Source organism: Oncorhynchus mykiss, chromosome 21 (assembly GCF_013265735.2).
Source record: "Oncorhynchus mykiss isolate Arlee chromosome 21, USDA_OmykA_1.1, whole genome shotgun sequence".
NCBI lineage: Eukaryota > Metazoa > Chordata > Actinopteri > Salmoniformes > Salmonidae > Oncorhynchus > Oncorhynchus mykiss.
In genome coordinates this window covers 54,521,319-54,545,919 of record NC_048585.1, presented here as the reverse complement: position 1 = coordinate 54,545,919, position 24,601 = coordinate 54,521,319, and the positions used below count along the sequence as shown (strand labels likewise).

The 24,601-nt window shown below is 43.5% G+C and overlaps 1 protein-coding gene across 3 annotated transcripts in view; it reads left to right on the top strand.

Annotated features, from left to right (window-relative positions):
- Positions 1 to 24,601, top strand: part of sorcs2 (sortilin-related VPS10 domain containing receptor 2) — a 407,416-nt gene that overhangs the window by 379,574 nt on the left and 3,241 nt on the right. For all 3 annotated transcript variants that reach the window (XM_036958238.1, XM_036958237.1, XM_036958236.1), the window contains exons 14-24: positions 6,682 to 6,789; positions 11,485 to 11,605; positions 11,938 to 12,071; positions 12,984 to 13,112; positions 13,563 to 13,734; positions 16,442 to 16,762; positions 17,661 to 17,784; positions 20,627 to 20,739; positions 21,013 to 21,135; positions 21,757 to 21,856; positions 22,659 to 22,761. In XM_036958238.1, coding sequence (XP_036814133.1) covers positions 6,682 to 6,789; positions 11,485 to 11,605; positions 11,938 to 12,071; positions 12,984 to 13,112; positions 13,563 to 13,734; positions 16,442 to 16,762; positions 17,661 to 17,784; positions 20,627 to 20,739; positions 21,013 to 21,135; positions 21,757 to 21,856; positions 22,659 to 22,761 — 1,548 coding nt within the window. The remainder of the gene's footprint in view (positions 1 to 6,681; positions 6,790 to 11,484; positions 11,606 to 11,937; positions 12,072 to 12,983; positions 13,113 to 13,562; positions 13,735 to 16,441; positions 16,763 to 17,660; positions 17,785 to 20,626; positions 20,740 to 21,012; positions 21,136 to 21,756; positions 21,857 to 22,658; positions 22,762 to 24,601) is intronic.

The window sequence follows — 24,601 nt, the reverse complement described above, 5'->3', positions numbered from 1 at the left end:
TTCTGCCACCCTTCTTCCATCCATTAAGGCGGGCCCAGCCATGGCCATTAACTGTCTTAAGGTGATGATTTTCCCCTTCACCAGAATCTTGGAGAAATGTGGAACAGCTGCAGTTGTACAGTCCAGTCTCGCCCCATACACCAGAGGTTCCTCCAACAGCCAATGCACTGACTCCGCTGAAGTTCTTCTGGACACCTTCATTATGCTCCACACTCTGAGAAGGCCTCTATAAAACGGAGGTACTCCCTCCCTAGAAATCTGGCTACTATCAACCAGAAATAAAGCCTTCTTTAAACCTAATCCTCCAACCCTCTGTAATATAAGACCTGCCACCCCTCTCCACACCACATTTTCCGGTCCATAAAGCAGCCTTTGAATGAACTGAAACCGGAAAGCAGCAGCCCTACTAGCAAGATGTACAAGACCTTGTCCCCCCTCCTCTTTTGACAAATACAAAACACTTTGTGGAACCCAGTGATATTTATCCCAAAAGAAATCCACAATAATTGCCTGTATCTTAGCCAGAAGGCCAGATGGTGGTTCTAAAACTGACAACCGATGCCACAGTGCAGAGGCAATCACATTGTTAACTATAATAGTGCGCCCTCTATATGACATACGAGATAGTAACCAACGCCATCTCCTCATCCTCCCTTCCACCATTTCAACCACCCCACTCCAATTTTTTTTCATAGTCCCCTCATCTCCTAGATACACTCCAAGATACTTAAAACCTCCCTTACACCATTCTAGCCCCCCTGGCAAAGCCATGATCCCTCCAGACCATTCTCCAATCTGTAAAGCACAACTCTTTTCCCAATTTACCTTTGCAGAGGATATTCCCCTAAAACGATCAACCATTAGACTCAAGCTATCCACCTCCGCTTGATTTTTCACTAACACAACTACATCATCAGCATAGGCTGAAAGACGAATAGGAGGAATATCCTCTGAAAGGCACACCCCTGCAATGCGACTTCTAATGCTATTTAGTAGTGGCTCTATAGCAATAGCATATAACATCCCAGACATAGAACATCCCTGCCTAATACCTCTACACACTTTAAAAGGAGCACTCAAACCACCGTTAACTTTCAATACACTTTCAATGTCACCATATATCACCTTTATCATGGCAATAAAACCAGAGCTGAACCCAAACGCCTCAAACGTGTGCCATAAATATTGATGTTCAACTCGGTCAAATGCCTTTTCCTGATCAATTGAAATTAGACCAGCATCCAACCCAATAGCCCTAGAGACGTCCAAAAAATCACGAATCAGAGAAATGTTATCCCCTATCTGCCTGCCAGGAACACAGTAGGACTGATCCGTATGTATGATTTGCCCCATCACCTCCCTCAGCCTGTTGGACAAAGTCTTTGACAATATCTTATAATCAGTACACAATAAAGCCACCGGCCTCCAGTTCTTCACCTCCCTCGGGTCACCCTTTTTGGGCAGTAGGGAGAGGACAGCCCTTCTGCAGCTTATTGGTAGTAACCCTCCGGTTAAACTATCATTAGCTACTTCTAACCAATCCTCTCCCAACATAGCCCAAAAAGACTTAAAAAAGTCAACGGGAAGCCCATCAATGCCTGGTGCCCTTCCATTTTCCATGCCTTTTAATGCAGTGTATAAATCCTGCAAAGACAATGGTTGCTCAAGCTCAACCTGAGCTTCTGCAGGCACCTTTGGGAGCCCATCAAAGAACTGCTGTGTCACTGTTTTGTCCTCTTTGTACTCACACTTGTAGAGCTCAGCATAGAACTCTACTGCCCTCTTTCTGATTTCACTAGGGCTAGTGAGCTCTTGTCCAACAGCTGATTTGAGACAATGAATAATTTTTCTTTGTCCATTCTTTTTCTCTAAACCAAAGAAAAATTTGGATGAGGCATCCATTTCAGATATGCCCTGAAATTTACTTCTCACCAGTGCCCCCTGTGCTCTGATACCCAGCAGATCTGCCAATGCAGCTTTTCTCCTCTTGAGGGCCTGAGTATGGCCTCGATCTCCTGTGGTCTCAACCAACGTCATGAGTTCCACTATTTCAATCTCTAGGGCTTTCATTGATCTGGTGATATCCTTGGTGACATTCCTCGTGTATTGATTACAAAATTGTTGAATCTGTATTTTCCCTATATCCCACCATTGTTGAAAGGATACAAAACTGGCCTTTTGAGCCCTCCACCTCTCCCCAAAAATACTGAAACATTTCCTGAAGTGAGCATCACTCAATAAAGTTATATTAAAATGCCAATATGCGCTTTTAGGTTTTACATCGTTAATGAACACCACCTCTGTTATTAAACAATGATCAGAAAATCCCACTGGAGTTATCACACTTGATTTACAGACCTGAGATTGATGCTCAAAAACATAAAACCTATCTAACCTGGCCATAGAGATGATGTTCTCTCTCACATGCGCCCAGGTGTACTGCCTTGTTCCTTCATGTTGACTCCGCCAAATATCACACAGTTCATTTGTTACAATAAGGCGTTTTAAAAACGTCCTTGAGGCTATATGAGGTTCTTGGTGATTTCTATCTAAATCGCTAACTGTGCAGTTAAAATCCCCAGCAATAAACAAATAATCTTCTTTGTTACATTTCTCAATGGTATTTGATAATGTCTCTAAAAAACATACCCTCTCAACTGTCACCACTGGGGCATATACATTTATCAGACACATATTGATGTTTTCATACCTTGCTCTAACTTTTAATAACCTCCCCTCAACTACCTCTTCAACCTCATATGACAAAGGCAAAAACCCTTTTGAGAACAAGATAACCACACCCCCACTTTTTGAGTTTTTATGACTACACACCACTGTCCCCCCCCCACTCCTGTTGCCACATAACTTCATTTTCCAAATTACTATGCGTTTCTTGTAGAAAAATTATGTCACTTCCCTTTCCCCTCATTAACTCATACACCATGGCTCTTTTTTTAACATCTCTTGCCCCATTTACGTTTAAAGAAGAGATCTTAAAACTGCTCATGGATAAGAAAAAAATACAGAGGAAGATACAGCCACCACATCTCTTTACAGAGTTAAAACTGCAACTGAACTCTTTCATTTTCTTTAGAATTTGCATCACTTATTACTCTCGTGACCACTTTCTTGAGTCTAGCAATTTCAGGGCTTTTCAAACCTCCCCCTGTAATTTTTGACATCAGAAACTTTGCTGATTCAATAAACAATTCACGTTCAGGGAAAAAATCAGTTACATTGTAATCCTGCATATATTTCTTCCCTTTTGTCAACTTCAGAAATTGACGTATCTTCTCGATCCCATACCTCCCTTCCACCCCATCTATCTCACTATATTGTTGTGACGCGTCAGATGACTCACTCTCGCTATCCTCCCCAGAAGAAAACCCCATCTCTACAACCTGTTCATCTTCACCTGATTTATCCATCTCTACCTTTCTCTTAGAATTAGACCCTTCACCACCCCTTAAATTCTTCCTTTTACTCCTCGGTATTTTGAAAACATCCGCTTCTTTTTCCGTTATTTCAATCTCCTCTTGACCTCCAATTTCATTTTCCAGCACCACCTCAGCGACGGCAGTCGCAATCTCACCTAGTGTTTCCCCTCCCTCTTTGTTCTGATCTACCACAATTGCCCCCGTATCCACAATGCCTTCCTCTCCTACTTTTCCAACCACATCTGCCCACCTTCTCTCTTCCCCTACACCTGTAGTATTTTCATCCCTTCGCTGTGGTACGTTAGTTGCACCCGCACTAAAGCTACTACCAGGCTCAGCGCGTTCATTCTCGGGACAATTACGCACCAAATGCCCCTCTCTTCCACATCCAAAACATTTCATTGATTCAGTAGATGCATAAAATACATAATCAAATCCATCAATCTTAAAACTAAACGCTAAATTCAGTTCATCTCCTTCCTTTTTTAAAATCATATGCACTTGTCTCCTATGAGACACGACATGTTTCAACAACGGAGATTTGCATCCAAAAAGAACCTTCTTTATTGTAGATACGATTTGACCATGGCGAGATAACTCTCGCTCTAACACTTCATCTCTAACAAATGGTGGCACGTTAGAAAGCATAACTTTCTTCGCAGGATTCATAAGCGGAAATACCGGCGTCTGTGTCTCCCGCAACACAACACCCCATCTTATTCACCTTTTCAATTGAATCTAAGAATATCACTACAGCGCTATTCATCCTTGAGGCTGATTTAATGCTATCATACCCAATGATAGCACCCACAGCCAAGCTACATTCTTCCATTGAACACCCAGCCGCAGCAGGAATTTTTACTCCATGCCTCCGACTAAGTTTTTCAAACTCTACATTTCCGCGAGTGGCCATTGCAACCAGCCCCACCCGCTGGTTGTGCCCTCGCGAAAAACCAACCTCAAAGATCCCACCACCCCTATACGTGCTTAGTGATAGTTAAACAATATACCCTTAAAACAACTAAACTAATCAATATATATATATGTACATACCAAAACCCAATAGAGTGAAAAGAAATTGCATTCGTTCTCACAATCACTCCTGCTTGACGACTCACTCCCAGCATGCACTCCGAGAGAGAGAGAGAGAGAGAGAGAGAGAGAGAGAGAGAGAAAGGAGAGAGAGAGAGAGAAAGGAGAGAGAGAGACAGAGAGAGAGAGAGATAGAGAGAGAGGGGAGAGAGAGAGGAGAGAGAGAGAGACAGAGACAGAGAGAGAGAGGGGAGAGAGAGAGAGAGAGAGACAGAGACAGAGAGAGAGAGAGAGAGAGAGGGGAGAGAGAGAGGAGAGAGAGAGAGACAGAGAGAGACAGAGAGAGAGAGGAGAGAGAGAGGAGAGAGAGAGGAGAGAGAGAGAGAGAGAGAGAGGAGAGAGAGAGAGAGAGAGAAAGGAGAGAGAGAGAGAAAGGAGAGAGAGAGAGAGACAGAGAGAGAGAGAGAGAGAGAGGGGAGAGAGAGAGGAGAGAGAGAGAGACAGAGACAGAGAGAGAGAGGGGAGAGAGAGAGAGAGAGAGACAGAGACAGAGAGAGAGAGAGAGAGAGAGAGAGGGGAGAGAGAGAGGAGAGAGAGAGAGACAGAGAGAGACAGAGAGAGAGAGGAGAGAGAGAGGAGAGAGAGAGGAGAGAGAGAGAGAGAGAGAGAGAGAGAGAGAGAGAGAGAGAGACAGAGAGAGGAGAGAGAGAGAGAGAGAGAGAGAGAGAGAGAGAGAGAGATGGTTTTTTTCTCCCCTTCTCAGAAGTGCACATACATGTATGTAGATCACAGAGATTCACTTTCATTTAGGGGCCCCCTGGAAAGCAAAAGGACCCAACTCAAGGCTGCCCTGTGCCAATATTCTGACTAATTCCTGGCTCTGGTTCACTCTAACACAAATAGCAGCAGGTTGCTTTGGGTTGCTCATGTAATTCTCCCACCACTGCCATGTTGCTTTTAATAATGTATAAACATAACATTCTCAGAGGTGAGATGCCAAAATAAAACATGAAGGCTTATACATAATAATGTGTACATTCAGAAGTACATCTGTACATATTCTAATGCAGCCACGTTTTGCTTATTCAGGGTACGTATGAAATATGGATTACATGCAGATTGGTGTTAGAGAATGCTGTGGTTCATTCATCACAAATACACACTTGTGTGTTATTAAAAGATTAGATTGCAGCAAAGGACTCCACTGTGTCCTCTCGGTAAAGTTCATCTTTGAACATGTGCTTAGCGTGTTAAGGAGGAAGAAAGAACAAGGGAATGAGAAAAATAAAGAGAGAGAGAGATAGTGAGACAGACAACAACAAACCATTCCCTCTGGCTGATTCTCTCTGTGTACAGTATTGGAATGTCTGTCTCTCTCATACTCTGTGTATATTATCTAATCTGTCTCTCTAGTGTGTTTCTCTAGTTATTCTCAAGGCTTGTAAGCACATGATTAATTGCATAGCCTGCAGACATGGGTCTGCTTCTCAATCCCACGTTGATTCCTTTCCAATACACAACCATACTTATGTAACCCAGTTGAATCCGGGGGCCATAACCACAGGAGGTTCATTCGAGCTAGCGCTTAGCTTTGTGTACTTTATAGTCCTATAGTCCTTTAAAGTCCTTGCTTTGGTAAACATTAGCGTGTGCGTCTGGTGGCGTGTTTGAAGACAAGCCCACGCCGAAACAGCCTGGTGACTTGTGGTCCAGTTCCAGGTCACGGTTCAGTCGTGGTTGAGGATAATCTGACCTCTCACTGCATGTATGACCGCAAGCAACCTTCTAGACAGGAACCTTACTCATATTACGAAGGGTCTTTTGAGCCTCTTTCCAAGATGGGCGTTCTATTAAAACCTATAGAACCGTAAGTCATGTATGACCGCAAACAACCCAGCAGGGCACCCTAAGATTCTTTAGAAAGAACTTAAGGTCAGTAGACTTCTAGTTATGTAGTTAAATCTATAGTTATGATAGTTATCGATGCATAGTTGTTTTGTGTGACGGCATTACATTCTGCTAGTCAGAAACCCTACTAATATATAATGAGAAACACACTAGAGAGACAGATTAGATAATATACACAGAGTATGAGAGAGACTGTATGAGAAATACTGTTCATTTCTACCTCATCCAAGATGGCCGCTTGTTGAGAAGAGCCTATATACCTCCATACAGTGGATGTGATTGTGTTGGTGTCTTTTCTCCTCAGGTTCAGTATTGATGAGGGACGCACGTGGACCATCCACAACTTCACAAGCACCTCAGTGTTCGTGGACGGACTTTTGAGCGAGCCGGGAGATGAGACGTTGGTCATGACGTGAGTGTGCCCTGGAATCTTCCAGAATCGTCAATGGAGCTATATACAGTCATTTTGGAAAGGGAATTATGAGATTTGCAGTCTGAGAATAGGCCCCATTTCAAGGACACCTCTTCTCCAAAGCTCTGCCATTGGTTTAATGCAACTCTCTCAACTAGCAACAAAGTAATTGATTGGTTTCTTAACACTATCACTTCAACATTGCGGTGTCTGATTGGCTTGAGCCTATTCTTCAGATGAAATGGCCAGGCGATGATTCACCCAGGAGATATTGAGAATTGATCCTGCAGTCTCAGTGACACCTCCTGCTGCTTAGCTCACGTTCTTAGACTGCTCACCCTGCCTAAGTCCTGGCTCCTCTGCTTGCAAATAAGGGGCTTAGGGAAGGAATATGGATCAGCTGACTCTCCAGGACTCATATTTTGCACCAGCAGGGTTTTCTCATCTCCAAAATTCAGTCTCCATTAGGTGGAGTGGAGCGCCCAATTTCCCGGTTTTTATGACACGGTGATTTTCATGAGGGGTTGATTAGCCGAGTGAGGAAGATGATGGTACATGTGGAGAGAACGGTTCTTCTTTCACTCTTTCTCTGTATTCTTCTGTTTTTAAAAATGTTCTGTTGCCCTCTTTTCTCTCTCTCTGTCTCTGTCTCTGTCTCTGTCTCTGTCTCTGTCTCTCTCTCTCTCTCTCTCTCTCTCTCTCTCTCTCTCTCTCTCTCTCTCTCTCTCTCTCTCTCTCTCTCTCTCTCGAGATGGTGGTGGTGGTGGAGGGGGAGTAGCAGAGATGGTGGTGGTGGAGGGGGGGGTGTGACAGAGATGGTGATGGTGGTGGTGGAGGGGGTGTAGCAGAGATGGTGGTGGTGGAGGGGGGGGGGTGTAGCAGAGATGGTGGTGGTGGAGGGGGGGTGTGACAGAGATGGTGATGGTGGAGGGGGGAGTAACAGAGATGGTGATGGTGGAGGGTGGGGTGCAACAGAGATGATGGAGGGAGGTGTAGCAGAGATGGTGGTGGTGGAGGGGGGGTGTAACAGAGATGGTGGAGGGGGGTGTAACAGAGATGGTGGTGGTGGAGGTGGGTGTAACAGAGATGGTGGTGGTGCAGGGGGTGTAACAGAGATGGTGGAGGTGGGTGTAACAGAGATGGTGGTGGTGGAGGGGGTGTAACAGAGATGGTGGAGGTGGAGGGGGTGTAACAGAGATGGTGGTGGTGGGGGGGGTGTAACAGAGATGGTGGAGGGGGGTGTAACAGAAATGGTGGAGGGGGGTGTAACAGAGATGGTGATGGTGGAGGGGGGTGTAACAGAGATGGTGGAGGTGGAGGGGGTGTAACAGAGATGGTGGTGGTGGAGGGGGGTGTAACAGAGATGGTGGTGGTGGAGGGGGGTGTAACAGAGATGGTGGAGGGGGGGTGTAACAGAGATGGTGATGGTGGAGGGGGGTGTAACAGAGATGGTGATGGTGGAGGGGGGTGTAACAGAGATGGTGGAGGGGGGGTGTAACAGAGATGGTGGTGGTGGAGGGGGGTGTAACAGAGATGGTGATGGTGGAGGGGGGTGTAACAGAGATGGTGGAGGGGGGGTGTAACAGAGATGGTGATGGTGGAGGGGGGTGTAACAGAGATGGTGGAGGGGGGGTGTAACAGAGATGGTGATGGTGGAGGGGGGTGTAACAGAGATGGTGATGGTGGAGGGGGGTGTAACAGAGATGGTGGAGGGGGGGTGTAACAGAGATGGTGATGGTGGAGGGGGGTGTAACAGAGATGGTGGTGGTGGAGGGGGGTGTAACAGAGATGGTGGTGGTGGAGGGGGGTGTAACAGAGATGGTGGAGGGGGGGTGTAACAGAGATGGTGGTGGTGGAGGGGGGTGTAACAGAGAATGTGGTGGTGGAGGGGGTGTGGAGAGAGGACACAATCCTGAAATAACAGAACAACCATTGTCAGGGATGACTCACACCCATCTGCTTCCAGTGCGGCAGGTAGCCTATCGTTGGGACAGTAACCGAAAGGTTACTGGTTTGAATCCTCGAGTAGACTAGGTGAAAAGTCTGTCAATGTTCCCTTGAGCAAGGCAATTAACCCTAATTGCTCCTGGAAGTCGCTCTGGATCAGAGCTAAAATTTCCAAAAGTATATTTACTTTACTATATTTAGAGGACAACTGACTTCGATTTTTGACGTTGGAAGACTCTTTGACCAGGGACTTAGCTACAAGGACAGGCTGGAAGGGAGAGAGTCCCCTTCACATACTAATGACAAGAGCCTTGGGAGGTAAAAACTGTGACTTGTCACATGCTAGATTGACAGAGAGACAGAGAGAGAGAGAGAGAGAGAGAGAGAGAGAGAGAGAGAGAGAGGGGGGGGAGGGAGAGAGAGAGAGGGAGAGAGAGAGAGAGTGAGAGAGAGAGAGGGAGAGAGAGAGAAGGAGGGAGAGGGAGAGGGAGAGAGAGAGAAGGAGGGAGAGGGAGAGGGAGAGAGAGAGAGAGAGAGAGAGAGGGAGAGGGAGAGAGAAAGAAAGAGAGAGAAGGAGGGAGAGGAGAGGGAGAGAGAGAGAGAGAGAGAGAGAGAGAGAGAGAGAGGGAGAGAGAGAAGGAGGGAGAGGGAGAGGGAGAGGGGGATAACACAACAGCCTCTTATTTGTGGGCTGACATTCACCATTCACAATAGAAAGTAATTTGCAGCCTATTGGAATGGATTAAATCCTATTAGAATGGGTTAAATCCTGTTAGAATGGGTTAAATCCTATTAGAATGGGTTAAATCCTGTTAGAATGGATTAAATCCTATTAGAATGGGTTAAATCCTGTTAGAATGGATTAAATCCTATTAGAATGGGTTAAATCCTGTTAGAATGGGTTAAATCCTGTTAGAATGGGTTAAATCCTGTTAGAATGGGTTAAATTCTATTAGAATGGGTTAAATCCTATTAGAATGGGTTAAATCCTATTAGAATGGGTTAAATTCTATTAGAATGGGTTAAATCCTATTAGAATGGGTTAAATCCTAAAATCTTATTATAATGGGTTAAATCCTATTAGAATGGGTTAAATCCTATTACAATGGGTTTTATTTGTATTTATTATATTTCACCTTTATTTAACTAGGTAGGCTAGTTGAGAACATGTTCCCATTTACAACTGCGACCTGGCCAAGATAAAGCAAAGCAGTGCGACAGAAACAACAACACAGAGTTACACATGGAATAAACAAGCGTACAGTCAATAACACAATATAAAAAAAGTATGTCTATATACAGTGTGTGCAAATGGCATGAGGAGGTAGGCAATAAATAGGCCATAATAGCAAAGTAATTGCAATTTAGCAGATTAACACGAGTGATAGATGAGCAGATGGTGATGAGCAGATGATGGTGTGTAAGTAGTGATACTGGTGTGCAAAAGAGCAGCAAAGTAAATATAAACAATATGGGGATGAGGTAGGTAGATTGGGTGGGCTATTTACAGATGGACTATGTACAGCTGCAACAATCGGCTAGCTGCTCAGATAGCTGATGTTTAAAGTTAGTGAGGGAAATATAAGTCTCCAGCTTCAGTGATTTTTGCAATTCGTTCCAGGCATTGGCAGCAGAGAACTGGAAGGAAAGGCGGCCAAAAGAGGTGTTGGCTTTGGGGATGACCAGTGAGATATACCTGCTGGAGCACGTGCTACGGGTGGGTGTTATCGTGACCAGTGAGCTGAGATAAGGCGGAGCTTTACCTAGCATAGACTTATAGATGACCTGGTGCCAGTGGGTCTGGCGACGAATATGTAGCGAGGGCCAGCCGACTAGAGCATACAGGTCGCAGTGGTGGGTGGTATAAGGTGATTTGGTAACAAAACGGATGGCACTGTGATAGACTACATACAATTTGCTAAGTAGAGTATTGGAAGCTATTTTTGTAGATGACATCGCCAAAGTCGAGGATCGGTAGGATAGTCAGTTTTACTAGTGTAAGTTTGGCGGCTTGCGTGAAGGAGGCTTTGTTGTGAAATAGAAAGCCGATTCTAGATTTGATTTTGGATTGGAGATGTTTGATATGAGTCCGGAAGAAGAGTTTACAGTCTAGCCAGACACCCGGGTTACATTGTCGCATACATAACACAACTGATGCCAGGTTTTCACATCAATTTGTTCCTTAAAGAACATGCAGACTTGGAAATGTTCAATTTTAAATACACAAGTACATTTTTGTATTTCCTCCTTTTTACTTAATGGTATATCGCCACCTAGTGGATATACATTGTACAACTCAATTTGATCTTCTATCATTCGATGCTTTTATGAATGCCTTTGAGTTTATAAAAACACATTAACGCCAAGCCAATCTTATGTGCAGAGCAGTCAATGGCTTTGGAGGCCCTCATAATTTACTGGGGCATCTGTGTGTTTAATATGCAAAGTATGGACTATAGAAAGGTATGATTTCCAGGAGCCCTTAAGTGGATCCCTACTCATTAGTGCTGATGAAAAGAGTCTGGCTGGAGCGCTGTCATGTCACAATGCTACTTTCAGACTGCCTTGTTCCCAAAAGAGGGGGTTGGCTGAGACCGTGGACAATGGATATGGTACAGGAGTCACGTCTCGAGTCTTTATGAAGAAATATCAACAGTTTTCTAAGACAGCAGACAGTAAACAGACATCAAAGTGATGATAATATGATCATATTAGATCTGTATTTCTCCTGTGTGTCTCTCCCTCCAGGGTGTTCGGTCACATCAGCTATCGGTCAGACTGGGAGCTGGTCAAGGTGGACTTCAGACAGTCATTCCCCAGACAATGTACAGAGGGAGACTACGACTCCTGGAAACTCACAGATCTGCAGGTACTCAACACACATACACTCACACACACACACACACACACACACACACACACACACACACACACACACACACACACACACACACACACACACACACACACACACACACACACACACACACACACACACACACACACACACTCACACGGACACCCGCACACACACACACACACACACACACACACACACACACACACACACACACACACACAGACACACACACACACACAGACACACACACAGACACACACACACTCGTGTGTCTTTGTAAAAATGTTGTGTGTATCCTGCACCTTTACAGTTAGCAAATTTATACTTTTGGCCCTCCTCAGGGAGAGAAGTGCATCATGGGTCAGGAGAGGAGTTTCAGGAAGAGGAAGGACACTGCGTTCTGTATCAAGGGGAGGAGCTACACCTCCGCCCTTACTACCAAGCCCTGCCAGTGCTCCGAGAAAGACTTCAACTGGTGAGACACCACACCAGAGCCAACACACTCTAGTGCAATACTTAAGGTATAGACTTGAGATAAACAAATATGATATGCGTCACAGTCAGGGTTAGGCTTCGATTCCTTTTCTGCTTAGGAGATGAATAGAAGTAGAAGTATTTTCAATGAGGATCATCTTTCATTTCCAACTCTGTTCCTGAATGAGAATAACACTGTAATTCACTATAAACAATCAATCGATGCTGTATGTAGACTAGATCATTGATATTGATCCTGTTGGCGTGTGTGATGTTGGTGTCTATCGATCATTGAGCTCATGAACTGTATTTGACCTTTGCCCTTTCTATGCAAACTGGAAGGAACTTACCCGTATCTACTGTTCTAGGACCAGTTTACCCTTATCTACTGTTCTAGAACCAGTTTACCCTTATCTACTGTTCTAGAACCAGTTTACCCTTATCTACTGTTCTAGGACCAGTTTACCCTTATCTACTGTTCTAGGACCAGTTTACCCTTATCTACTGTTCTAGGACCAGTTTACCCTTATCTACTGTTCTAGGACTAACTTACCCTTATCTACTGTTCTAGAACCAGTTTACCCTTATCTACTGTTATAGTGCCAGTTTACCCTTATCTACTGTTCTAGAACCAGTTTACCCTTATCTACTGTTCAAGAACCAGTTTACTCTTATCTACTGTTCTAGAACCAGTTTACCCTTATCTACTGTTCTAGAACCAGTTTACTCTTATCTACTGTTCTAGAACCAGTTTACTCTTATCTACTGTTCTAGAACCAGTTTACCCTTATCTACTGTTCTAGAACCAGTTTAACATCCTCCAATCCTAGCCTCAACCATCAGGGGGAGCAACACTAACTAGCCGTAGGTCAGTGTCTGGGGTTAACGTTCTCCTCTTCCTCTGTGTGTTCAGTGACTATGGGTTTGAACGTGCCCAGAGCCTCAAAACCGAGGGAGATAGATGCTTCGCTGACTTCTGGCACGACCCAGACTCACCGCCTGACGACTGTCACCAGGGACACAACTTTCAGTCCAGTACTGGGTGAGGAATAGTAGCATACACGCAAGGACTCGCACACACACACACACACACACACACACACACACACACACACACACACACACACCCCACACCCCCCCCCCCCCCCCCCCCCCCCCCACACACACACACACACACACACACACACACACACATACACACACCCCCCCCCCCCCCCCCCCCCACACACACACACACACACACACACACAATCTTGTGCAGCTAACCTTGTGGGGACATACAATTCAGTCCCATTCAAAATCCTATTTTCCCTAACCCCTAACCCAAAATCTAACCCTAACACATACACATTGCTTTCACCACTCTCCCTCTCCCTACCTTATCTCAATAAAGGAAAGCCCATAATGATTGTTTTAGTACACCTGTCTCTACCCTACCTATACGACACCACAAGTCTCCCTGTTTTCTGACGTTGGTACGGCTGTGTTGCAGGTACAGGAAGGTTGTGTCCAACTTGTGTGAGGGGGGAGTGAACAAGCAGCAGAGCGCCAAGCTGCACACCTGTCCTCTGCTGCCGCCCAGAGGCCTCCAGCTGGGCATCAAAGGACAGATGCTGGCTGTGGCGCCTGGTGATGACATCACCTTCATTGTCCACCAGGAGCAGGTACTGTTTACTTAAGTCAGAATTGAGAGCAAATCCTGGGGGTGGGGTAGTTGTGTGTGGCTGTGTGGAGTAAATGTATGTGTTTTTGTGACTTTGTCTGTGTGATTGTAACAATAGCCAGTTAGTAATAGCCATAGCCAGGTGAGTCTCTGATCCACCTCTACGCAGACGACACCATTCTGTATACTTCTGGCCCTTGTTTGGACATTGTGTTAACAACCCTCCAGACGAGCTTCAATGCCATACAACACTCCTTCTGTGGCCTCCAACTGCTCTTAAATACAAGTAAAACTAAATGCATGCGCTTCAACCAATCGCTGCCTGCAGCTGCACGCCCGTCCAGCATCACTACTCTGGACGGTTCTGACTTAGAATATGTGGACAACTACAAATACCTAGGTGCCTGGTTAGACTGTAAACACTCCTTCCAGACTCATATTAAGCATCTCCAATCCAAAATTAAATCTAGAATTGGCTTCCTATTTCGCAACAAAGCATCCTTCACTCATGCTGCCAAACATAAACTGACCATCCTACCTATCCTGGACTTCGGGCGATGTCATTTACAAAATCACCTCCAACACTCTACTCAATAAATTGGATGCAGTCTATCACAGTGCCATCCGTTTTGTCACCAAAGCCCCATATACTACCCATCACTGCGACCTGTATGCTCTTGTTGGCTGGCCCTCGCTTCATACTCGTCGCCAAACCCACTGGCTCCAGGTCATCTACAAGACCGTGCTAGGTAAAGTCCCCCCTTACCCACCTGTAGCACGCGCTCCAGCAGGTATATCTCTCTGGTTACCCCCAAAACCAATTCCTCCTTTTGCCGCCTCTCCTTCCAGTTCTCTGCTGCCAATGACTGGAATGAACTACAAAAATCTCTGAAACTGGAAACACTTATCTCCCTCACTAGCTTTAAGCACCAGCTGTCAGAGCAGCTCACAGATTACTGCACCTGTACATAGCCCATCTATAATTTAGCCCAAACAACTACCTCTTCCCCTACTGTATTTATTTATTTTGCTCCTTTGCACCCCATTATTTATATCTCTACTTTGCACATTCTTCCACTGCAAATCTACCATTCCAGTGTTTTACTTGATATATTGAATTTACTTCGCCACCATGGCCTTTTTTTGCCTTTACCTCCCTTATCTCACCTCACTTGCTCACATTATATATATACTTATTTTTCTACTGTATTATTGACTGTATGTTTGTTTATTCCATGTGTAATTCTGTGTTGTTGTATGTGTTACTGCTTTGCTTTATCTTGGCCAGGTCGCAGTTGTAAATGAGAGCTTGTTCTCAACTGGCCTACCTGGTTAAATAAAGGTGTTCTCAACTAGCCTACCTGGTTAAATAAAGGTGTTCTCAACTAGCCTACCTGGTTAAATAAAGGTGTTCTCAACTAGCCCACCTGGTTAAATAAAGGTGTTCTCAACTAGCCTACCTGGTTAAATAAAGGTGTTCTCAACTTGCCTACCTGGTTAAATAAAGGTGTTCTCAACTAGCCTACCTGGTTAAATAAAGGTGTTCTCAGCTAGCCCACCTGGTTAAATAAAGGTGTTCTCAACTAGCCTACCTGGTTAAATAAAGGTGTTCTCAACTTGCCTACCTGGTTAAATAAAGGTGTTCTCAACTAGCCTACCTGGTTAAATAAAGGTGTTCTCAACTAGCCCACCTGGTTAAATAAAGGTGTTCTCAACTAGCCTACCTGGTTAAATAAAGGTGTTCTCAACTTGCCTACCTGGTTAAATAAAGGTGTTCTCAACTAGCCTACCTGGTTAAATAAAGGTGTTCTCAGCTAGCCCACCTGGTTAAATAAAGGTGTTCTCAACTAGCCTACCTGGTTAAATAAAGGTGTTCTCAACTAGCCTACCTGGTTAAATAAAGGTGTTCTCAACTAGCCTACCTGGTTAAATAAAGGTGTTCTCAACTAGCCTACCTGGTTAAATAAAGGTGTTCTCAACTAGCCTACCTGGTTAAATAAAGGTGTTCTCAACTTGCCTACCTGGTTAAATAAAGGTGTTCTCAACTTGCCTACCTGGTTAAATAAAGGTGTTCTCAACTAGCCTACCTGGTTAAATAAAGGTGTTCTCAACTGGCCTACCTGGTTAAATAAAGGTGTTCTCAACTAGCCTACCTGGTTAAATAAAGGTGTTCTCAACTAGCCTACCTGGTTAAATAAAGGTGTTCTCAACTAGCCTACCTGGTTAAATAAAGGTGTTCTCAACTAGCCTACCTGGTTAAATAAAGGTGTTCTCAACTAGCCTACCTGGTTAAATAAAGGTGTTCTCAACTAGCCTACTTGGTTAAATAAAGGTTTTCTCAACTAGCCTACCTGGTTAAATAAAGGTGTTCTCAACTAGCCTACCTGGTTAAATAAAGGTGTTCTCAACTAGCCTACCTGGTTAAATAAAGGTGTTCTCAACTAGCCTACCTGGTTAAATAAAGGTGTTCTCAACTAGCCTACCACCTGGTTAAATAAAGGTGTTCTCAACTAGCCTACCACCTGGTTAAATAAAGGTGAAATAAAATAAATGAATAAATCAAAAAGATATCCCCCTGTTTTCCGAATGCAAGTTTATGATGACTCACACACGACTCCTTATAACTGCAACTAGATGAAATAGAGCATTAGTTTATCCCAGTTCTCAGTTCAGTGACGTTCTCTTCCTGTACCTCCTCCATCACCCAGGGTGACACCAGCAGCACTAAGTACCAGGTGGATCTGGGGGACGGGATGAGGGCCATCTACCAGAACCTGACGGTGACAGACGAACCCATCCAGCACCGCTACGAACAGCAGGGAGTCTACCGCGTCACCGTCAAGGCTGAGAACGTTGCCGGACACGACCAGGCCACCATATATATCCAGGTCACAGCCCCTCTACAGGAAGTTCACCTAGAAGTAGTTCCCATCGCCGGGATTAACCAGGAAGTCAACCTGACAGCTGTGGTGCTTCCCTTTGAGGCCAACCTGACTGTCTTCTACTGGTGGATAGGAGACAACCTGCAGGTAATGTATACTGACACACACCTCACACACACACACACACACACACACACGCGCACACACACACACACACACACACACACACACACACACACACACACACACACACACACACACACACACCTCACACACACACACACACACACACACACACACACACACACACACACACACACACACACACACACACACACACACACACACACACACACACACACACAAAACCTACAGGTAATGTATATTAACACACACCTCACACACACATAACCTACAGGTAATGTATACTAACACACACCTCACACACACATAACCTACAGGTAATGTATACTAACACACACCTCACACACACAGACAACCTACAGGTAATGTATACTAACACATACCTTACACACACACACACACATCCTACAGGTAATGTATACTAACACATACCTTACACACACACAGACAACCTACAGGTAATGTATACTAACACACACCATACACACACACACACACACCTTACACACACACACACACACATCCTACAGGTAATGTATACTAACACACACCATACACACACACAGACAACCTACAGGTAATGTATACTAACACACACCATACACACACACACAACCTACAGGTAATGTATTCTAACACACACCTTACACACGCACACACACACTTTACACACACACAACCTGCAGGTAATGTATACTAACACACACCTTACACACACACACACAACCTACAGGTAATTCATACTGACACACACACACCTCATGCACACACAACCTACAGGTTTAAATGTTTCTCCAGTAGGTGATGGAAGCTAAACCTCAAGGGTTGATCTGAGCCGTAGGCCAAATTCTCTTTGTGAAGAGAAAAAACGAATCAATGTATTTTAATGCTTTCCATTCAGCCCAAGATGTCCCTGGGGAACAGTCTGATAACGAGGTTCCCTGAGGAAGGAGAGGTGTCTGTCACCGTCCAGGCCTCTAACGGACGCTCCATGGTGCAGGACACCAAGAACGTCCACGTCTACGGTAAGAGAGAGGGAACATTGCCGTGCTAATTATTATTGATATATACCAGAATTGTTGTATCTTTCAAGGATTTGATATAGATTTTAGCAGGTGTCTGTAATTATCTCTGGCCCTAGGTGTGGCCTAAATCACATGTAAAATACGTCACATAAATAATTACAATTTTAAATAAAAAATGGAATGACAAAGCTGTAAAACCTTATCCTAAATATAAACCATCAAACTTAGTGTTGAACTGGTGTTTAATATGAGTGTTTCAGCATGACACGTCCTTTATATATATATTTATACACTTGTTTTATTTTACTATGTCAATATGTATTTGTTGTCAATGTTTTGCCATCAAACTGGTGGCAGTTGTGGAAAAAAGTCATTAGCTGGACGAGTTGCAGAGTTAATTGTTGATGAGATGCTATTTTCATCAATTAGGCTATTTTCTCTACTAGAAACTCATGGACAATGTGGACACAGATATAAATGAATACATTTTTTACAAGTTATTCAAGTATAAATGACCAAAGTTACGATAGATTGCCATAGATTACTGATGATTCCAGGTAACTTTGTTAAACTACCAGTAGCTTTGCAAACCTAGATGTACATCAACTATTCATGATGTTATTATATGAATTACGTTATATGTATATGCATTGGTTGAAGCTCAATGTGAAATTCAATATGCCACTAAAAAGGAATCTATGAAAATTCACAAACCAACTTGAAATGAGGTACACAACACACCTCCCACCTGATAGCAGTGTGGTAGGAAGGAGGTTAGGGTTAGGCTTAAGGTTAGCAGTGTGGTAGGAAGGAGGTTAGGGTTAGGCTTAAGATTAGCAGTGTGGTAGGAAGGAGGTTAGGGTTAGGCTTACGGTTAGCAGTGTGGTAGGAAGGAGGCTAGGGTTAGGCTTAAGGTTAGCAGTGTGGTAGGAAGGAGGTTAGGGTTAGGCTTACGGTTAGCAGTGTGGTAGGAAGGAGGTTAGGGTTAGGCTTAAGGTTAGCAGTGTGGTAGGAAGGAGGTTAGGGTTAGGCTTAAGGTTAGCAGTGTGGTAGGAAGGAGGTTAGGGTTAGGCTTAAGGTTAGCAGTGTGGTAGGAAGGAGGTTAGGGTTAGGCTTAAGGTTAGCAGTGTGGTAGGAAGGAGGTTAGGGTTAGGCTTAAGGTTAGCAGTGTGGTAGGAAGGAGGTTAGGGTTAGGCTTAAGGTTAGCAGTGTGGTAGGAAGGAGGTTAGGGTTAAGCTTAAAATCAGATTTTAAGAAGATAAATGGTACATTGCATGAAAAAAGTATGTGGACACCTGCTCGTCGAACATCTCATTCCAAAATAATGGGAATTAATATGGAGTTGGTCCCCCCTTTGCTGCTACAACAGCCTCCACTCTTCTGGGAAGGCGTCCCACTAAATGTTGGAACATTGCTGTGGGGACTTGCTTCCTTTCAGCCACGAGCATTAGTGAGGTTGGGCACTGGTGTTGGGCGATTAGGACAGGCCAGTCAAGTTCTTCCACAGCGATCTTGACAAACCATTTCTGTATGGACCTCGCTTTGTGCACGGGGGCATTGTCATGCTGAAACAGGAAAGGGCCTTCCTCAAATTGTTGCCACGAAGTTGGAAACACAGAATCATCTAGAATGTCATTGTATGCTGTCGCGTTAAGATTTCCCTTCACTGGAACTAAGGGGCCTAGCCCAAAACATGATTGACAGCCCCAGCCCATTATTCCTCCTCCACCAATCTTTCCATTTGGCACTATGCGTTGGGGCAGGTAGCGTCCCAAGCCCAAATTCGTCCATCGGACTGCCAAATGGTGAAGTGGGATTCATCACTCCAGAGAAGGCGTGGTGATCTTAGGCTTGTGTGTGGCCGCTCGGCCATGGAAACCCATTTCATGAAGCTTCTGATGAACAGCTCTTGTGCTGAAGTTGCTTCCCAGAGGCAGTTTGGAACTCGGCAGTGAGAGTTGTAACCGAGGACAGACCATTTTTACGCACAGCGCGTTTCAGCACTCCGACGTCTCGTTCTGTGAGGTGTTGTTGCTCCTAGCTCTAGCAGGGCAGAATTTTGACAGACTGACTTGTTGGAAAGGTGGCATCCTATGACGGTGCACGGGTATGCTTATTGAAAATGATTAGGTGGCTCATAAAAAGCATTGTTGAGTGGCAATGGACAAGGTGTGATTGCAGCCTACAATTCACCCTCCAATTGTGTGACACTTTTGAAATTGTGCATTTCCCCTGATTGTCTATGGGTCAAAAGAAAAAAGGGAAATAAAAGTATTATCTGAGTTTTTTAGGAACGAAGGACACTGTCTACCGTTGTCCTAGCCAGGCTGTTTGATATCCTAAGCAACCTGCATACACATTGTGTGAATCACGATAGACCAACATACTGTAGCTACTGTAGTAGGTCAAAGCTGTGAACAGGGAAACCTCGGTAGAGCATCGGTGGAGTGTTTGGTGCTCCAGTGAATTTATTTTATTTTTCAGTTTCAGACCTACTTATTTTTTTTTGTTTTTTAATAGCTCTAGTTCCTGGGTTCTCCATGATGTCATGTGCTGCTGTGTCACATAGAGGAGTTTGATTTATTCATGAGAGATTGCTAACTGAGCAGAAATGTACTGTATTATCTTACTCCCAAGGGAACTGACGATACAGAATAAACATACTGCAGAAGCAGGCCTTGTAGGATAATGAGAAACTGTTGACTTATTCCAAAGACTCCAAACAGTAGAAATGAATATGGTGTCATTAATATGGAATCTTCCATTATTGTTCATTCTGAATGCTGTAACCCAAAATGGTTGCCTTTGGTGTTGACTTCCTGTGTGTTCTATTTGATCCCAGACCGTTTCCAGGTCATCCCCCTTGCCTTCAGCAGTAACCTGGACCGCCTCAACCCAAACATTCCAGAGTGGAGGGAGGACGTGGGTCAGGTGGTCACCAAGATATTGGCAAAGGTGGGTCTACTGTACTCACCTCATACATGACCTGATGCTGTAACGTAACACGAGCACTCTATTCTTCAGGACATATCATGATAGTATCTGCATTGGCCTCAATATGTTCAATGATTCTATTTGATAGAGATGATAGTAATGAAATGGGAGAAAAACACATTTGGAGATGGAGGAGGGTCTTCCTGAACTTGTTAGTTTGAACATGAACCAGGTGTTAACAGGGGACACAAGTCCCATAAGGGGTCGTTTTTGACCATGACCTTTAACCCCCAGATCACAGGTATCCCCCAGGTGTCCCTGGTAACCATGGTGAAGCGGGGCCTGCCCACCACAGCTGACCTGTACGTTCTCCCACCAGAGAGCCAGCGTGATAAGAGGAGCGTGTTTGTGGATAAGGTACACTAGCACACACACACTACCTAACTAAGTGACACACTGTAGCCTCACTTAGGGTTCCAAAGCTACCGGTAATTTACCAAAGTTGACAGAATCTTCAGTAATTTTGGTAATTAACGGAACATCTATGGCAATCTATCGTAACTTAGTTAATTTATACTTTAATAACCTTTTTTTTTAAATTGTTCATATCCAGATTGGGGTTAATTTCATTTCAAATCCAGTCAATTCAAAAATAAAACCAAACTCCAATTCTAAATGTTCCTCATTGAAAAGCGTTGAAGAGAATTGGAATTTTAATTCCAGTGTTCTTTCTGAATTGACTGGAATTGAAATGGAATCGAGCCCAATCCTGATTCATAAATAGTATTCACTTTTTATATCTGTGTCCATATTGTCCCTGAGTGTCTAGTAAATAAACCACGTGGGTCAAGAGAAAATAGCCTAATTCATGAAAACATTTTTTATTTCCAATTACCTCGGCAACTCGTTCAACTGTTGACTTTTTTTCCCACAACTGCCACAGTTGACAGCAAGTACATATTGGTATAGTAAAATAAATGTCACTCACTGCAGTAAGTTACCTCTGTGTAATGGTTGTGTTTTACATTTCTTCCACAGCGTATCCCTGCCATCAAGCAGGCCTTCAACGACAACAACGTTAGCTTCATTGTACGAGGAGGTCTACAGGTGTTGGTGACGCTAGCTGACCCGAACGCAGGTAACCAAAGCATCCTGTATTACCGTTCTAATTCCTGTAATCATGCCATTGTGATGTTGTAAATATGATTTCATGATAGATTATTTTTCCATTTCATTATTTGGTTTCATGTTGACTCGGAATGGATAATTGAGTTTTTATCAATCTATTTCAAATGACTAGTAGCTAATGAGTCGTCCACGAGAGTGACGGAGATCGGTGCGTGTTAGTCACCCCACACAACCTTTTTCTCACTTTTACTTCCTGCTTTCTCAAAAGGAGCCTACCTTTCCTCCAATCTGATTGGTTTGGGGTTCCTGTTACCTGCTCTCTGCTTTCAGTGTTATTTCCCTAAGTTTTTACCTACTAAATTGCTAAAATGTTAGATATTTTTCCACAATATCTGCAGAGGTAAACAATATGTTTCAATGATGTCTAATCTATTCCGTTTCCTTTTGAACTTGATCTTTTCTTGGACAGTTTGGTTACGGATCTCTTCTCCTGACCGTGTGGTGTGTGTTGAACACTGTGTGGTGTTTATTGAAGCGGAGTGGAATGGAGTGTTAGCATTTCTGCTGGGGTTTATTGTGACATGGCAGCAATAATCTTGTTTGTGTCTCAGGGGCCCACATCCACAGGAGGTGTGTGTGTGTGTTACCTACCCTGTGTTAATTTCCCATCTGATGTGCATTGTCTATGCTTGTGTGTGTGTGTGTGTGTGTGTGTGTGTGTGTGTGTGTGTGTGTGTGTGTGTGTGTGTGTGTGTGTGTGTGTGTGTGTGTATCATATCATAATGTTTGTGTGTTGTCTGTCTCCCCTGCAGGTTCTCAGGGTGGAGTGGCAGGTCCTGGAGTCTGGGCTCTGTCTGTAATCTTCCTCATCAGCCTCCTCGCTACTGGATCCTTCATCCTCTACAAGTTCAAGAGGTGGGTCTTATAGACTTAGCCTGCATGGCTGCCAGTCTGTTGCTGCTATCTTGCCAACTACTTATGGAATTCTCATGCAAAACATGATTTCACTCGACAATGACAATAGAGTAGACTAAAGCACAAACAGATCTGGGACCAGGCTATTTTAGACTTACACATCTGAGATTTGCACTGGGCACTTTACTGGCCAGTCCTCCTCTGAAGTGTTGCATGATTACAGATGAAAACATAACCATGACTACAGATGAAAACATAACCATGACTACAGATGAAAACATAACCATGACTACAGATGAAAACATAACCATGACTACAGATGAAAACATAACCATGACTACAGATGAAAACATAACCATGACTACAGATGAAAACATAACCATGACTACAGATGAAAACATAACCATGATTACAGATGAAAACATAACCATGACTACAGATGAAAACATAACCATGATTACAGATGAAAACATAACCATGACTACAGATGAAAACATAACCATGACTACAGATGAAAACATAACCATGACTACAGATGAAAACATAACCATGACTACAGAGGAAAACATAACCATGACTACAGAGGAAAACATAACCATGACTACAGATGAAAACATAACCATAACTACAGATGAAAACATAACCATGACTACAGATGAAAACATAACCATGACTACAGATGAAAACATAACCATGACTACAGATGAAAACATAACCATGACTACAGATGAAAACATAACCATGACTACAGATGAAAACATAACCATGACTACAGATGAAAACATAACCATGACTACAGATGAAAACATAACCATGACTACAGATGAAAATATAACCATGACTACAGATGAAAACATAACCATGACTACAGATGAAAACATAACCATGACTACAGATGAAAACATAACCATGACTACAGATGAAAACATAACCATGACTACAGATGAAAACATAACCATGACTACAGATGAAAACATAACCATGACTACAGATGAAAACTTAACTGCATGTATCAAGATACAGTAGGTGAATACATACAGTTGAAGTCGGAAGTTTACATACACTTAGGTTGGAGTCATTAAAACTCATTTTTCAACCACTCCACAAATGTCTTGTTAACAAACTATAGTTTTGGCAAGTCAGATAGGACATCTACTTTGTGCATGACACAAGTAATTTTTCCAACAATTGTTTACAGACAGATTATTTCACTTACAGTGGGGCAAAAAAGTATTTAGTCAGCCACCAATTGTGCAAGTACCATTTTTTTCTGAGGTCTTGGCTGATTTCTTTTGATTTTCCCATGATGTCAAGCAAAGAGGCACTGAGTTTGAAGGTAGGCCTTGAAATACATCCACGGGTACACCTCCAATTAACTCAAATTATGTCAATTTGCCTATCAGAAACTTCCAAAGCCATGACATCATTTTCAGGAATTTTCCAAGCTGTTTAAAGGCACAGTCAACTTAGTGTTTGTAAACTGACCCACTGGAATTGTGATACAGTGAAATAGTCTGTCTGTAAACAATTGTTGGAAAAATGACTTGTGTCATGCACAAAGTAGATGTCCTAACCGACTTGCCTAAACTATAGTTTTTTAACTTGACATTTATGGAGTGGGTGAAAAACGAGTTTTAATGACTCCAACCTAAGTGTGTGTAAACTTCCGACTTCAACTGTATACTGTCTATAGAATACATAAATGCATGTACTTGATGAATCTAGATTTGACATGAATATGTTGTGCATGATTTGTCCTTTGTTCACCAGTTACACCAATAGCACATACTTTGCTTCCGATGCACAAAGTCCACAATCTGTCACTCATTAACATGAACTA